Source organism: Cardiocondyla obscurior, linkage group LG03 (assembly GCF_019399895.1).
Source record: "Cardiocondyla obscurior isolate alpha-2009 linkage group LG03, Cobs3.1, whole genome shotgun sequence".
NCBI lineage: Eukaryota > Metazoa > Arthropoda > Insecta > Hymenoptera > Formicidae > Cardiocondyla > Cardiocondyla obscurior.
In genome coordinates, this window is record NC_091866.1 from 10,025,869 (window position 1) to 10,043,474 (window position 17,606).

The 17,606-nt window shown below is 45.9% G+C and overlaps 1 protein-coding gene across 1 annotated transcript in view; it reads left to right on the plus strand.

Annotated features, from left to right (window-relative positions):
* Window positions 1–54: 54 nt before the first annotated feature.
* Window positions 55–17,606, plus strand: part of Mam (neurogenic protein mastermind) — a 130,139-nt gene continuing 112,587 nt past the window's right edge. The window contains exon 1 of the mRNA XM_070654456.1: window positions 55–2,607. Coding sequence (XP_070510557.1) covers window positions 2,098–2,607 — 510 coding nt within the window. The 5' untranslated portion in view covers window positions 55–2,097. The remainder of the gene's footprint in view (window positions 2,608–17,606) is intronic.

Consider the following 17,606-nt stretch of genomic DNA (forward strand, 5'->3'; position numbering starts at 1 on the left):
GACGCGCGAGTGCGCGCGCGCGCGCGCGCGTATGTCGCAGGCGACGGTGAAAAGTGAGGTTATGCAATTGTTTGGTCGTGCGAGATCGCGGTCGCGCGCACGACGTCGACCCTCGGCGACACGTGATTCATCGCGGTTGTGCGGGATCGGGTCGTGCTCCGGAGTGTCGCCGCAGTGAATCGTCATCCGCGCGCGGATTCGCAGTTGCGCCGTCGGCCCGGCGCGGATCGCGCGTCTCAACGGTTGTTTTCACCGCGCGATCAGATGAACCGCCGAGTGTTTCTTGCGGACGTGCGCGTTCGCGGCGATTGTCGCTCCGAAGCGTTGAGAATCGGACCGTTTACGAGCGCAAGATAGTGACGCGCTCTCAGCTTTGAAGAGATTGACGCGACGCATGGGAGGAACGACCCGGCGATGGAGTGCGGAGACGCACGAGAGAGAGAAAACGGTAGAAAAGGAGAGAAGCGAACGACGGAAGAAAAAAGTAGGTGCAAATTCGTATCGTGTGTCGCGCGCGCGAGCGCGCGAGTAAGCGTTGAACTCGAGGCTGCGGATCGCGGCGAATGCGCGCAGAAGGAACTCGAACGGAGTCGAACGTTGAAGCGACTCTTCCCCCTTCTCCCACTCTAGCAGAATCTCCTTCTCGGTCTGACGGCCGTCCTCTCTCCTTGGCTCGCGCGCGCGCCTTGTGCCCCCGTGCCCCGTTCCGTTGGACGCGCGGCGTCTCCCTTCCGCGCGGCGGTGCCGTTTCACGACCTCTCGCTCCCACCCGCTCTTTTCTTATCTTTCTCCAGACGCGAGCGGCAGCACGCTGCCCTCGCTCAACTACCTGTTGTGACGTCCAGCGCGCTCGACGCACCGGGCAAATCCGCCGTAAATACCCAGCGTCGCGTCGGCGTTTACTCAGTGCGCTCCCTCCGACCAGCCGGCGATCATTCGGCCTGAAACGCGATCGATCGCTGAGACGTTACGTCGAACGCGCGATTCCCCGTCTGTCAGCTCTCGCTTCTTTTTGTCGCCGCCGAAGGGGATCCGCGGCTGAAGATCGTAGCCAGTCCCGATTGTGAAACCGCGAAAGTCTCGTGTGTCGGTCCTCCCCTCCATCCGCCCAGGCCGGGACACCGCGAGACGAACGAGAAGGAGGACAGCACGCGTCCGTAAGATGGAGAAAGAGGGAGCGCGCGAGAGAAAGGATTCGAGCGGGTTCTTATCGTCAAGTTAGTCGCGCGCGGCGAACCTTCCGTCCCACCGTCGTCGTATCTTCCGTTGCGCGCGCTGACCAAGAAGTGACAGTCGCGAACCTCGTGACCTGTGGCCAGTACTTAGAGCTTCGACGCGACACTCGTCGCTCATTGCGTATCGGGACTGAAGTGATACGTTCTCGCGTATGCAAATATCGAATTTACCGCGGACTCGCGCCGCGGAACGTAGGCGTCTGCAACAATGAATGTGACCGTTGACCATGCGGCGGCGAGCGGAGCCGCGAGTGCATTATTTTGAAAGATACGCGGGGAAAGAGTGAAAGCTCGGTGAGAGGAAGAGACAACGGTGAGAGAGGCTGCGCGACGACGCGCGCATTATCGCGCGCTCGGTCACGTGGATCGTGAAACAAAAGGCTGAGGGCAACAGCGTTCATTGACGAGTCGGTCGCGTCGATGCCGCGTGCGTCGGTGGCATCGCGTTACGTTATGCCTAAAATTGGCGCGCTTCGACGTGTGTACAAGTGCGCGGGATCGCCGTAAGTGCCCGCGAACAAGCGAGGGAAGAAAGACATCGGGTGAGGACTGGGGGCGTCTGATTCTCAAGAGGAACGTCTCGAGTAGTCGACAAACGGCGGCGTCGATCTTGACCGTGGTCAAGCCCAGTCGGCGGGCCCCCCGCGAGAGCGTTTACACGCGCGGCCAGATGCTCCCCCGCGGTCGGAAATCAGAAACGAGCGTCGACACGGCAGCGGGGTGGACGCGGAGGATGCGCGTCACGCAGACAACGGTGCAGCCGGTGGTAGTGGACGCGCGGTCGGCATCGCGCCTAACAATCGACCACCTCGGTGGCAATCATTGAGAACTGGCTTATCCTGCGGTGGATTTAGGGGGCTGTATGGAGGCCGGGGGGCTCCTGCCCCGTCAGCCCCCGCAAGGCCCCCCCGGCACGATATCCGTGTGCACGGGCCAGGGCCCGAACGGGCACGCCGGCAACGTCCTTAGCCAATCCGCGATCCACGAGTTAAACGCCGGTCAGCTGGGTTTAACCAGCCAGCAACAGTTGCACCTGCAGCAGCAGCAGCAGCAACAGCAGCAACAACAACAGCAGCAGCATCAACAGCAGCAGCAGCAGCAGCAAATGGGCCAAGCACCAGGCATGGGTGAGGTGCTTCCGCCGAAGAGGCAGGCGGTCGTTGACCGCCTGCGACGAAGAATCGAGAGCTATCGGCGCAGACAGACTGACTGCATCCCCAGGTTCGATCAGAGTTTCAACGGGTTGTGCGAGCAGAACATACAGGACACCATAGCACTGAAGCAGCGCTACCTCGAGAGCAAGGCGAAACGGCAGACCAAGAAGACGGACAAGAAGCAGAGCGATCCGATCGGCCTCTCCAACGTTCACATGGTAAGTCTTTTTTCTCTCTTTTGCTCATGCTGCCTTTCTCGTCGTCTTCTTCTTTTTTCCTCTTCTGGTTCTTCTCTTTCGCCTCCTCTTTCCACTCAGTTTCGTTGCGCCGAGCAGGCGTAGGTGTGCCTACGCCGTTGTGAGAATTCGTATTTGTTACAAAGTCGGCGTCTCTTCTTCCTTCCTTTACCGCTTGCTTTTTCCGCCCTAAAGACGGAACGACACTTCTCTCATTTTGCGGCGAATAAACGTGTCCGATGTACACGTGGTGTACTATCTACGTCCGGAAAGAATCTCATTCTCGTCCAAAATTTCGCGGCTTACTTGAACTTGCAGGCTCGACAATTAGCAAGCTCACGATACTTGCGCGATTTTATATATATATATATTTTTTTTTTTTTTTTTTTTTTCAATAAAAAAATTTGCCAGACTCGCTCGACACTTACGAAATTAAATGTGAAAAACTAAACGCGCGTGTTATCTTTTATCTTTTTGAAAGACTCACGTCATTCGAACGTGATAACGCTACGTCATCGTGTACCTGCCTCGTAAAATTGTATAGAAAAAGTTTTGATAGTATTTCCTCTTCCTGACTTTAAAAGTAAATTTAATGTTTCTCTGGCTAAATCTTCGGAAGATGCAAATCGCGACGTAATCCCAAACATATTGGAAATTGTAAGCGAATAAATTCGGCTGCCACGTCGCGAAAATAAAGTTTGATCGTACCTTTGGGAGAGGTTTTTTTTTTTCCCGTGATAAAGTCATTTTCGAAGAGTTTCATATGCGCTGTATATGTATAATTAAACAGAAACAAGTAATTAAATTAACAGCTATCGCTTGTATCAATCGACATTTAAATGGATTAGATAATATTTGTATCGATATAATCAAATAATCGATTTTTTTTTTTTTTTTTTTTATGGAATATCTGAATACTTGAGATCTCGACCGCTAAATCCCGAAGCGTCAGTCGTTTTGGTAGCAAATGATATGCTTATCAGTCGATCGGTTACAGATAAGCAGTTGTGGTTGTCTTTTTACTGCCACGTATTAATCTAAAGATCTTGTAAGGCAGTTTTTTCGCTGAAAATTGGAGAACAATTAAATTTATTTTATAGAAAATTCATAGATGTAGGATTCTCCACGTTACGCTCTAAATGTGTGCGCTATTAAAAAAAAATATGAACGTTTCTAGACATAACTTTATTTCTCTTCTTCTTTTTTTTTTATTTTTCTTTTAAACGAGACGATTGCCGTTTGGTTGTGCGAGGATAATTAAAGTTAAAAAGGGCTTGTTTATGCTTAACTAAGAATCGAATAAAAGAGGGGAGTCTTTTTACTTGATCGCGCTAATTAATTGCGCTTCTATTACGTTTCTCGAGTAAAGCGGCGAGTTTAACGGCGGCTGAAATTGAGACGGAACAGGTGGACGCGCGGATCGTTAAGGTCGTAGGTCGTGCCCGTGCTAGTTCTCCGTAGGCGTTCGATTCGAGACGTCCCTGCGTTAACCTTGGTTTTACGTCAATGCAGGGGCGTTCTTACGATCCTCGCGCGCTACGCGTAACGTCATTGTCACGAACGTCCCGCGCAAAACGTTTACGTAGAGACCTTTTGCATATCGTGCGCCCTACGCGAGTATATCTCGTTCCCTCGAATCAAATAGGATCCGCGAAATAAAATATTTCAGTCGTCCCACGTGCTGCATTGACGCACATCTCTGCGATATTACGTAATTGGCCGCAGTGCATTAATATTTCTGGAAACGCAACGGAAATCTTGTTATAATAATTTTATTTTTAATATATATATATATTTTTTTTTTATAAGTAAGATCAAAGCTAAATAAAATAATGAAACAGAACATTTAAAATAAGCGTCATTAATAATAACTATTGTTCAGGAGGAAACATTATTTTTATAATATATATAAATCAAATATTAATACGTTATATCGGTGCGCGAGGTTATCGAGAACGCGAGCGATGTGTTTACGTGATTAATTCATACGCGGCACGAATCGGCGCGCGGGATTTATTAATTTCTGACGACGCGCTGCTGCAGCTCGCCGAATCGATCACTGACAACTGGGATCGCCGTGGTCTCGCTTGATATAATTTTGCTGAAGGCAAACTACGCGTACGCGCGACGAAACGGCGCGGTTTAGCCCGCGATAATTATTACGTCGTCGGCGCGTACAGGGCGCGGGATATTAAGTAATACGTAAACGTAGAACGTCACCGGGGGCGAACTTTATAAATGTCGCATGCGGCGAAAAGATGAACGATAACAACTTCCCCGCAGCGGATGACGTCGGGTCATCGGTGTTGCCGTACGTGTGCGTGACGTATGCGCGCCCGTCCTACGAATCGCCATCAGCCATAAAGGTGATAGGTAACACACTCGCGTCACTCGAAACTGTTATCAAGTTGTTATAATTAACTCGCACGCTTAAAGAAAGGATTCGTCGTGATGTAAGAAGCGCGGACATTCGTCAACGGGCCGAATTTGATTTGAGAACTCTGAAATGCGTTCGGCGTACAATTCTTTTTTTTTTTTTTTCTTTATTTTAATAATTTAATTAGTAAAGGGAGACGATTCTGGCATCGGAGAAAAAGATCGATACTTTCGATAGAGATGTGTCTCGCTCGCATTTAGCGTTTATCTTTCTTATTGTTCTTGAAACTTTCGTAATTCTATTTTAATCAATATATTCGAGATTAATCAATGCAACGTCATCTCTTCAAGGCACACGGCCGCGCAGTCGCGCCACGCTTTCGGTACTCCGCTCGCTCTCGCGATATCATTCGATTGATAACCACGTTATCACGAATGCGAAACGGAGGGGGTGGGTGGGCACGGGATGGAGGGGAACCGACAGGAAACACTACTCGACACGATGTAATAGAATCGCCGATAATCACGCGTACTTGCGCGGGCTGCACCTTTCCGATTCCCTTCTCTCTCTTTCTCTCTTCGGTTCATTCGAGCTACCTCGCGTACGCGCACGTGTCCAGGTCGCGATGCGTGTAGCAGCATACCCCGCGTTCCGCTCATTCATAATCGCAGTGTCGGCGCGCTGCGAACAATGGGGCGCGTGAACGCCGGTCCACCGCGAACGGCGGGGGAAAGCTGTGGGAATCGCGATTTCCGCCGAGAAGCTAACCGCGCAATGAACCAGATCCCGAACGCGGCGCCGTTCCTTTCGGCAAGCCGGCTCGATCCGCGTGCTCCCGATTTGCTTTATCTATTCTTGTACAACTACTTACGCGACGTAGAGATCTCAATTATCAAGATTTCTCTTACAGGTCTAATAATAATCTGAGTTTGAGATAATATGACGGTAAAGAATAAGAAAATTTCCTTCGTTTCGAGCTAAGTAGAAAAAAAAAAAATTGCTCTTTGTTTTATAATCAAATCTGTCAAGTTTTAATATTTTTTTGTAGAATGTTGCATAAAGAAATTTATATGTAGCGTATGTTTTTTTTTATTTTTTTTTTTTGTTAATTGCTGAGTATATTACGGAAACTCGAGATATTGCTTGGACATTGGTAGGTATTACCATTTTACCCCTAGGCCTTATACGTATCTCAAACATTTGAAGTAAAATTTAATTACTTGTACAACAAACGTGCAAATTTGCACAAAATTGTTTTATCGGTCGTTCGCGTTGCTTCTTTACTTAAAAGCCGCAAACGACACGTGTCGGACATTAGAATTGCGATTCACGACAAGGATATCACTCCGGCTAGATCGTCAGTGGTGCTCAATTGGCAATGAGGTCGTATGGGGATACGATCGCGCGACCGAGTTGCATGAGAGAAACTCGAGGTTATTTGTTCGCGTTCATTCTTATCCTACCTCGAGAGTGAGTCACTTGCCGAGAGGCGAACGAGACCGACGAGATCAGTTGCAGTGGCACTCATTTTAGCGAACGAGACACCGGTTGTTTTGATCGAGCGACTTTTACCTCGTAGGTGCTCTCAATTTCAGCAATTGATTTTACAAGAAATCGTAGTAATTTTATATCCCGGAATATCATACTTTAGTTCACAGAATTTATTAAAACGAATTATAAAATTTAATTTTTAATTTCGATTTTATGAAATTAATTTTATCCCCTTTGAGCTTAATTAAACTATATTGTAATTAGTGCAGTTTGATACAAAATAATTGAAAAAAAAAAAATAATACCGGGGGGGATGTACCCATCGTCCTTCGGGCTGTTCGATACCTCCAGTCTCGACTGAGACCAAGACTAGACACTCTTTTCAAGGGCTGGGGCGTGAATCACTTTGCCAAGCCATTCGTCGTATTCGTCGAATTTAATTATTATCGAATAAAAGAAACAGCAAAAGATGACGAAGATTGCGGTATTTTAGTTATACCTTACGGTCAGACGGGACGACCGCAAGCAGTCGGATCTCGTGCGTCTAATACTGCGCGAAATGGTCGCGAAAGATCTTACCGGCCAAGTGGATAGCAATTTCTTAGGACCAAAGAATTTTTGTTGGTTCTTGATGCACGCGCGCGAGCGCGCATCCCTTTTCCATCGAGTGTTTCCCTTTCGAGCCGATCGAGCGAATTCAACATTCGTTTCAGCGTGGTCATTATGCTGGCCCGACAACTCTCATTACGACCCATTAGTCGAACGCCCACCAACAATTTAGGACACCGTATAGGTCTGAGATATTAGACGTCTCGGTTACTCGTCCCCGTGGTGTCGGCTCGTACGAATCGAATTTGTTGCACGGCGTTTCGCCGTTTTCGCTGGGACCCCGGTACGACTGCTAAAAGCTAGGCGGGTCCAACCTTTTTAGACCCGTGTTTATCGTCGCGTTTCTGCCGAAGAAATTGGCCAGGGCTAATTTCCAGACGTGATACGGTTTAATAAATGGATCTCGAGGCTCGGTCTAATAACTTCGCATTTACAATCACGTTTCAATCGAGATACTCGGATAAAATCTCCCGTGAGAACAAATATAAGTTTGATTCTTGTTTTATCAAGGATGGATTCTTGAAGGATGATCGTTCATCTACATATTATATATTATTTTATAGTGTTAATTATTTCTTTATTTTTTTTTTCTTATTTTTTTTTTTTTTTTTTTTTGCGTCTTTTAGAGAAACGTAGTCACGACAGGATGGCTGTCGAACTGGTATTTAAATGACAATATTTTCATTCACTTCTTGATCAAGTAAAACGTTATCTCGAACAATGCTATCGAGCCAGTCACAATACAAAACGCGTGAGGCACGATAGTTGAATCAATTCACTGCAATCGGTTTGAGACAAATGCAATGGAATATTCAGAGAATATTCATGTTAAAATGTTAAATAGTTCGGCTTTGCTGCCTTTACTTTTTAAACGTCATCACTGGCAAGCTCGATGAACCCTTTTTTTTTTTCTGATATGGCGAGACGAAAATTGAAGTATTCTCACCGATACAAGTTTAGACTCGTGCGTGTTCACGGCGCCATCCACGCTCATTGAAGCAAATCCGTTCATTCGTGCTCGTTCACGCTGTTTGCTTGATCCGGATCCGGCTTTGAGCTAGCGATGACGAACGAAATTTCGTGGAATGCCATTCATGATCAGGCACAAGCACCGATAACGATCGAGTGTTATCGTAACGGTCTTGGAACTCGTTCGCCGTTGCATTCCGGTGTTTGATTTTCGTATGCATGTATCATACAAGAATCTCAACGTAATCACGTTCTCCCTTTCTATTCTCTCTTTCTTTCTCTCGTTCTTTTTCACTCTCTCTTTCCCTTCGATATTATACAATAAAAGAAATTCGTGATTTTTTTTTTTTTTTTTTTTTTTATTGAAAATATTTAGGCAATTTATTAAATAATATAAAAAGTCTTCAGAATAATTGAACAAAGTAATTATATTTATGAAATTAGTCTTTATGCATTTACGAAGTAAAAAAATATTTTATTGCATTTTAATACAGTTAAATTTATGAATTATTTATGAATTACTTACGATAAACGTAGCAAATGTTACTCTTTTCTTTTTTTTTCCGTCTTTTATCACTCACTGTTGTGCAGTATCCTTAAGCATCGCAAAAATTGTACGGAGTCATTTTCGCGCAATAAATAAGTTTCATTGATAGGCGCGATAACGGGTTTCGCTCTGTAAAGTTCGATAAAATTACAACGCCATCACCAACTCGCTGAAGCGTTATCTTTGTGAAATGCAGATTGCCTTGTGTTCGATTCGCAGAATTTCAAGGCTACATCGGCCAACGTCGATGTTTTGCGCGATAATCGGAATTGTATATGCGCGCGGGGTTGTCAATAATGCTCGAGGAAGCGCTTCCAGAAGACAAAAATTATTATTGGATACACATACGCGTAAACGGGCGCAAAAAGTCTGTTTTGTCGAAGAAAGTGGTTGAAAGAAAAAAAATAAAAGAAAAAAAAACAAGTTGCCACACGCCGACAAATAAAACCGCGTTAAAGTGGCAGTACTTTGAAGCGTTATCAGTGTCATTATCGGCGTCGCGTCGAAAATACTCGGTATAAAAACGCACGTCCGCAATGTCGGCGAAATCTTGCAAATGCTTTAAAAAGTGTGTAAATACCCTTAAATCGTAATTTGCCGATAATGGCCGCTTCAATAGCTATAATGACGCAGCTGTTATTGTGTTTAAACGCTTCATATTGCTAGGGGGACAGATACCGATCCACATTTCAAATATTACTACACCGTGGATTGAAATATAATGCGCGACAAGCTCGTCGTCACGATCCGCTCATTGTCGTACTCGGTCGAAAGAGATAACGCTATCGCGACAATTAATAAGGTATTGTTGCGGTAATTTTTTTTTTTTTGCTACGCGTACATATTAAATCCTTGTATTTCGACAGTTTCTGTTAAAAGAAAAAAGAAAAAAAACGAAAAGAGAAATATTTGTAGATCAAACAGCTATTCCGAATCAAACGTTCTAAAGTGAATTGAATCAGCGTGCGAAATGGAGATGAGATTCTCAGGGTGGATGTTTCCACGATCTTCTTTGTTATTTCCTGCTTAAGAGCGGCAAAGGTGTTTCCAAGTTCATCTCGGTGCAATCCCGCGGGATTTGGGATATGCCGATGCTGCGTTACGCGGCGAGATATGTAACGGGCTTTCTTGGAACGTCGGGGGCTGGAATTCGTGGCCGTGTTCCGACCACCCAAGCGGTTCCGCCGGACATGCCGAGCGCGCCTCTCGGAACGAGTCGAACGGCGGTTTCGCCTCGGCTTGATTAAGTTTATGAGCGAATCGCGAGCACGGTCATAATCACGTACGCCGCGCGGCCGATCTTGCGAGCACATCGATTTTTTTAGGACGTGCGCTCGGCCGGCTATCTGCATGACGCGAGGGGAGGGAAAAAAAATACGTGACGAATTATTAATTATAATTACTATAAAATGAACAACGAGAGGGACAGTCTTCGAGACGATTTCGCTGGTCCGCCGTTACCCGTGGGCGTAATGCACCATAAAAAGTCTCGAAACGCGCTCGTTCCGAGAAATTCGTTCGTCTCGGAATATCCAGAATCGGACATTCGTAGATCATTGGGCGGAATCTCGAAAACGTGCGTTCGTTTAGCGCGCGCGTGCGTGGGTTTGGGTCCCACTCGTATGTATGAGTCGCGACGTCTGGGGACGAGTTCGTTCTCTCTGTCTTTCGGCTAGGTGGCCTTTCCGGCACGTAATAAACACGGGAGCAAACCTCCGGCGACGGGGCGCGGACCGGGGGAACCATAAAACGTGCCTAGGTCTCTCTCTCGGCGCTCTAAACACGGCCAGACACGCGTCGACTCGCTCGATCTCCGGCGGCACGCTGGAGCGTCGCGTCGACCGCTCGAAACCATAATGCCTTGGCTAAGACGTTTGCCCCTTTACGGCTGCACTCTGACAAGATGTAGGGTGTTACATTCCGGACGTATGACGCATACCGCCGAACGGGCTCCGGGCGATCCCTTTCTTCGCGTCCTTGAGACTTTCTAGATCTCGAGATGCCGTCTCTTCGGACATGGCTCGATTTTTGCGCCGTTCGACGCTTAACGGTTCGCTTGCGACACGCGACTTTGTTATGACGCCGTTTGCGGTATCGTTGCGTTACGTACCAGCGGTTTCTCCTATCGCCCGCGCGCCGCGAGGCGTCCTATATGTTACAAAGCGCTCTATAATATGGGGACTGCATTCGGAATGAGATTATTTTCTTTTCTACGACTTTGCGCGAGAATTTGTACGTGAACTCTGCGGTCTTCGCATACGTATTTCACCGGTATCTCTCGCGCTGGCCTCTACGAGAGCGCGTGTAATGAGCAACAGGCTTAATCTGGCCGGTCACGTACAAGTTAGATGGTCCCGCGTGCCCATGAATGCGGTATCTCTCCGGGAAAGAGCGCGAGGCTCGGTTTCTCTTACAAAATGTGATTGGCGGGCTCGCTTTATCATCGCTTCGCTTTGTCGTTCGGACTTAATCCCGATGTTCGAGGCACCGTCCGCGATTGCTCAGGAAAAGCGGATCTTTTTTTCGCGTGCACAAAATTACAATTCGCGCGAGGTTCGCTCGCTGGGAATCGTGCATGAAGAAAATAAATGCCCCGCAATAAAGGGATCTTCGCCGTGCCGCGCGCTATCGCCGCCGACGTGTAACGATTTACCGCGTCAGGTGCGCCGTGTTCTATCGCCGCGACTTTCATTATCCGCGACGTGCATTTCAGCGGCAGGGAGGGGAAAAAAAAAGCAGCGGGAGATGACGAAACGCGTTACGCGTCCAGATGAAGTTACGGATACCGGCGGTAATGCAGCGGCGTTGATGACCGCGCCGGCGTATGCGTCGCGCGAACATTTAACTCTAATTGGAAACCACCGGCTCCTCTCGACAATCGCGAAACCGGATTCGGACAGAAATACACGGGAACGTTGGTTATCCGCCGCGAATCCTTTCCTGAAAATTTGAAATGCTCGGTGCTCGAGCGCTTAGATAGGCGGATATAAAAATTTGACGGCCGACTCGAAATAAATAGAATAGATTTTCTTACTTGACACGTGTGTGCTAAAGAAAGCTCGGATTGAAAGAAGAGAGGTATCGGATGAGAGAAATGACGGAACGCATATGGGCTGCCTTATACATATGTAATGTAATCTAGTTTGGAAAGAATCACGGTCGTTGACCACAACGATTCATCCCGCAGTTTAGAAGCTATTGGTCAGGATTTCTCGACGTAACAACGTCTATTCTGCGTTGGGGAAAAAAAAAAGTCGGGCTCGCCGTTGTAGACAATGCAGCTTCAAATTCAGGTTGCTCAGCATGAGTTCTTTGTTACGCGTGTCCGTACTGGGATTCTGACGGAATCAAAAAGAGGAAGGAAGAGTATCGTCATTATAGTGGATACCATCGGAATAGTAATGCAATTGTCGTCCTGAATTTTGAATATATGCCTCACAAGCTTTCATCATTTATCGTGCCGGGTCTCACATGTGTAACTTTTGTAATGAAAATAAGAACGCGCGAGGAGCACACTTTTTTTTTTTTTTTTTCTGTATTTAATTTTCGAACTATTACAAATCGTGGGATTATTGTATTCTTATAATTATAAAATTATACTAGACGCATGTATATATATATATCTATATAATTATGAAGCGCGATGAAATATTCAATAATCATGAGAATTTAATTCGAGTTAAAATCATACGAAGTGAAAATTGTTGGTTCGTACACGAACATGATTCGCGTTTACTCGCGGCCACTCGTCAGCGATGCTAATAATTTCGTATGCAGATTGAGAAACGGGGGCTGAGCACTATGAATTACAAAGTTATCGTTTGAATGATAAATAAGGCTTACTATTTCGCGCACCGGTAACGCCCGGGTTAATTCGCAGAATATTTAGTGCATTTCGGATCGCTGTATGGATTCGTTCCTCTTATAAATTAGTCCATTAGATCGCCGGTGACGGTCGCCGGCCCTTTTTGAAAGGAAAAAAGAATCGAGGTCGCGTGTGCGAACAATGAGGGAAAAAAAAAAAAAAAAAAAATATGCACATGTCGGATAATTCGTGGCGATCCCCGTATGCGAGCTCTCGCCCGCGCACACGTGTAGGTACACACCCCCTATTGTTGTACAGAATCGAAACCAGGTTACTCGGCATAAAATTGTTATGCTTATTACTACAGCACGAAAAGTCGCCGGTTTAATAAGCGATCCCCCTATTTCGGCGCGCAGCGCGCAATTCATAATCACGGCCCCCGCGATTTCCTTTCCTTTTATAATCGGGGACTTCGGTAAAACGGATATTGCGCAACGTTTCTACGTTGCACATCCGTCGTCTTCAGCGATTCCCCCGCGTTTTTGCGTGACTCGCACGGGAAACTTTCTCCGCTCCTCTGCGGACGAACGGCGTAATAAGAATCCGTGCGCGAGAGACGCGCCGATGCAACTTTAATATTAAACTTCGTGCGCTCGTTATGAAAATATTAAAACGCCTAATCCGACCGCGCGTAGATGCGAGATCGCCATGTCGATAGTGATTCGTGATTGATAAGAAATTAAATTGAATACCAGCACGGAGAGTACGGTACGTTGTTGAAACTTTAAGGTATACGTGTTTTTTTTTTTCATAAATTATCGACGGCGATATGGAGGTGGAGTCCGGAATGTCCGAGCGATTAGATATTGCTAGGGCTCTTTGGAACAATGTGTCGATAAGAAGGAATAGCAAAGATTTTTGTAGTCGAGCCGAGATTCAGAGACTCTTCGTCGCTTCATTTCGGCTTCCTGATGCCAAGTTCTTTTTTTTTTTTTTTTTTTCTATCAAGTAAGAAAAGTCGTGCGATCCAGCCAGATGCACGACTTCGTACGCGTTCGCCAGGGACAGTTTACCAATTGCTACAGAATCGCGCATAGAGTTGTACGCGGAGGAGGGAGACTCGATTCAGCAGTGGGATACTCGTGCGTGTGCATGTCGTGCGATGCATTTCGCGCGATACGCCGATTCTCTCTCTTATTCTGTCATACTCGCTTGTTCGTTGCCTTCCCCTCTGGTTTCCTCTTGTTCTCGCGGGCAGTCTAGCGTCTTCCCTTTCTTTCTTTCCTTCCCGCGCCCCCTTCTCGCCCCGCCTAGAATATGAATATACGAATGCACGCTTGCGCGCGTGTATCTCCGTCTCTTTCTCTCGATGCGTTCGCTCTTCTCGTACTCTCTTTCTTTGTCCTTGCTCTTCCCTCCGCTTCGCTCGCTCGCTCGCTCGCTCGTTCGTTCGCTCGTTCGTTCGTTCGCTCGCGTGCGCGTGGAAGCGATGCCACCCGTCCGTCGAGCTCTGTTGCTATCGCTTCGTCCCTCTTCTCCTCAGCGAGTACCTTCAGAGCTCCAGCTGAGTGTTCAGCAGCGGTTTTCAACTGCGTCTTACGCGACAACTGCGACGAATGGAACGAAAGTTGAATATAGGCGCCGTTCCCGATGTTTTTCAGGCGCGTCGTGAAAGGGCAGAGGTTTGCCTATTTGTCGACGAGTTCTTTTTAATTGAAAGCAACGGCATCAAAAATCCATTTATTTCTAGACTTTGTAAAAAAAAAAAAAATTGCTAGTACGAGAAAAGTACGTCTCACACGGTAATAATACAGCAACACGAACGACGTAAGCACGTATCGGTGCTTTAATTAAAAATTGGCATCCTTCATTTGGTATCGGCTTGTCTACCGAATTTTTTAATTGAATGATAAATGCAGCACGTATCTAATCATTTGTCCAACTATTTCTTTTTTCGCAACGACGCGATTTTATTTTCTAAACCGATGTTTATTAAAAAAAAAAAAAAATAGATAACGTCAAACGTGAGGTTGGTTTAATTCGCGCGCAGTTACGCCGCGCTAATGTGATTGTCAGAATTTTCATTTCTTTCCGAGCCGAGCTTATCTCGAGAGCGCTGATTATTTATTCTCCGCTCGCCCGTTCTCCCCTCCCCCCTCCCCGTCGCGATTACGTCGATTGTCTACTTTCCAAGTTCTGCTCGTACAGGAACTCGGATTCAAATAAGAATCGGACACTCGCGATTTCTCATCTACATCGGCGCTTTTGCGTTACGTGCGGTTTCGTCAAACTCTCCCTCGCGGCTTCATCCACTTACTCAATTGCATAAGTCCACTCCGTTTGTCTTACGCGATCGGTGTGAGAAAACTGTCGAATAAATAATGCAGAGCGTTAAACGGAAGCTCCGCGCGCACGTTGAAGAAAACCGTCCGCGTGGCACTCGTCGCTGACACGTAACGAAAATACCTTTATTTACGATACGATAAAAAGAAAAGGAAAAAAAAGAAAAAAAAAAAACCTCGCTTATTCCAGCTAAGTGTATCATCGCGTCGGTAGCCTAAATATTTTTCCTCGCCCGCGTCTAATATTTCAAGACACGCGTATATCCCGCGATGATATTTGCGTACGTTGCGTTATGTAAAAATACGCGATTACATAATATCGATAATCTCCGTGTTGCGATATACGCGGAACTGTTACTAGGTACACCATCATGTATCACAGCTTGAAAATTATCGTTGACCCAGTTTTTCGTTTTTACGTCCCCGCCCGGGCGACGTCTCCCCCATGATAGGCGGTCTTAAAGCTGGCGAAATGAGGTTAAACCACCATACGAAAGCCGCGCTCATAACCATATGGTGTCTGCGGTAGTGTTTTACGCTCAGGTAAAGTCGGACGGCGTGTAGTTTACATGGTAGCGAATACCGCCGTCGATTTCGTGGCATCCTGCCGGTGGATAAAGTAGCGAGCGAAGGGGATGATAGAAGAAAGGAAGCGGGGCTACGCAATACCGAGAGGGGTTGCTAGCTTAGAACAGTGGTCCTCAAATCGCCGGGGTCGCTCTTTCACGGAAACGGTCACCCGATAACTTAATTCCGAAACGTACGCCGTGCACTTTGAAATATTTTATTCAGCTAATAGCAGACGCGCGGACTCGTCACACGCGAGATTATCCTACAAAGTAATGGCGCGATTGCAGCGAAACGGAAAAGAGCTGCGTACAAACGTTGATATACATACACACGCGACTTCTTGTTAGGCGATAAAAAAAAAGCCAGATTTGTTACGTAATACGATCTTTGCGTAATTAAGAAACTTGTCTATCGATTACGAGTGCTTCCTAATGCATCGCCGATGTCATAAAAAGCCTGGCGGTTTCGATTTATATGTATGTGACCACTCGATGTCGCGTCGCGAGAGTAATGCGCCACGATTGCTTAAGATAATTCGTCCACGAGGCGATTTTAACAAGGCGCAGTCGTGGCAGGGTGCAACTTTGAGAACGTGTTTATCGGAGGCCTTTATCGCGCACAGTTTTAAAATTTGATAATGACAGATGTGTCGGCCGTTTTGTTGCCTCTCGAGTTACGTTTTTTTTTTGACTGCCGTTTATTCAACAATTTGCAGAAGTGCGTAGACACTTTTCCGATACACTGCCGGTTTAAAGGTTAAGCGGTTACTGTATCGTTAGGTACTTTCGAGAGCTCGATAGCCCCCTCGAGTGTCCCAACGTGACCGGGCAGGTATTTATTGATTCGATGATAGCAGCTATAGCTGGGTTTGATGTATCTCTAGAATAGAATATAAGAACCAGGACTGTTGCCATCGTGCTAGAAACAAGGGTGATTGAGACACGAGTGTTGTCTGTTAAAAAAAATATATATATATATAAATAATCATACTTTATTTATTTTAATTAAACGTTCGTATTTTCTTATCATGACTGTCGAGTCGTGAATTGACAGTCTAAAAATAAGAAACACCAATTTTGGTATAATATTTTTATCTTCGTTTAATAGTTTGAGTATTTCCTGTACTTTTACGGAGATAATTCTTTATTTTATTTTATTTTTTTTTTAAATTTTAAAATGTGAACATTTAGGTAAACATAGAACCTGTGTTAAAGTAAAAACGCGCACAGTTGTTCGAATAATACGATTATACATCTCGTTCCGAACTATTATCAACGCGGATAAGAAAACCAAATGTTTTTACGCTTCGTGTACTTTTACGATTTTACCTCGTTACGTAATTTCTGCAATATCGCGTACGTGTAATAAATTATTGAACAAACCACTGGAGGGCATCCTGTTTTAATGGTCGCCTATGCGCGCGCTAAATCGGACTCATCGCACGTTCATTCGTGTCATATCGAGACGGAAGCAGTGAACGAAATAATCTTAGCTATTAGAAACGTTTGACAGGCGAAGCACGGAGTGACACATATTTTTCATGCCGGGTGTCACAGGCGCGAGCTTCACAAGCCTATTCTTAAGTTCCGTCAAAATCAGAAAGAAAAAAAAAAAAAACGTGTGTAATAATAAGAGGTAATTATTTTCGTTCTGTGGCTTCTTGCAAAAAAAAAAAAAAAAAAAAATAATATATACATATATTTGCATATATGCAACATGTCGTATGTACATTTCCATAACGTGTCATGTGGTATTAACGTGCGATGATTAGTGGCGTGACATTGTTCATTGATCATCGAATAAAGTCTATCTATAATGAGGGGATTTACGACTTGGACGTTGAACATGATCAGAATGCATGTTTTACAGCACCTACGCGCACTCGATGTTAATTTCAAGTGCATGTATAGCGTAACAATGTAGATTAATTGTCACGAACAATATCGTAGGCGCTTATCAATCGCCGTTTGTACTTTGACACGTGTTACGAAATTCTATTGCGTAATCCGTCGCGTCGCACCGAGATGAAATATTTGAGACGAAAACGGGAATATTTAATATCCAATCATATCGCGATACTGTCATGAGAAGTGGACACGATTGCGTGAACGGCGTTTCCTCCTTTCTATAAATACCATCTCTTAAACATTTGTCTGCTTTTTTGGCGTTTTCTAACATCGGTCAGGGGAGAGAAAACCTGTTCACGAAAGGGAGAAAACCAGGGATCCTTCGACGCGCCAGAGTCGTCCAGGGGGAATTGGATTTACTAGT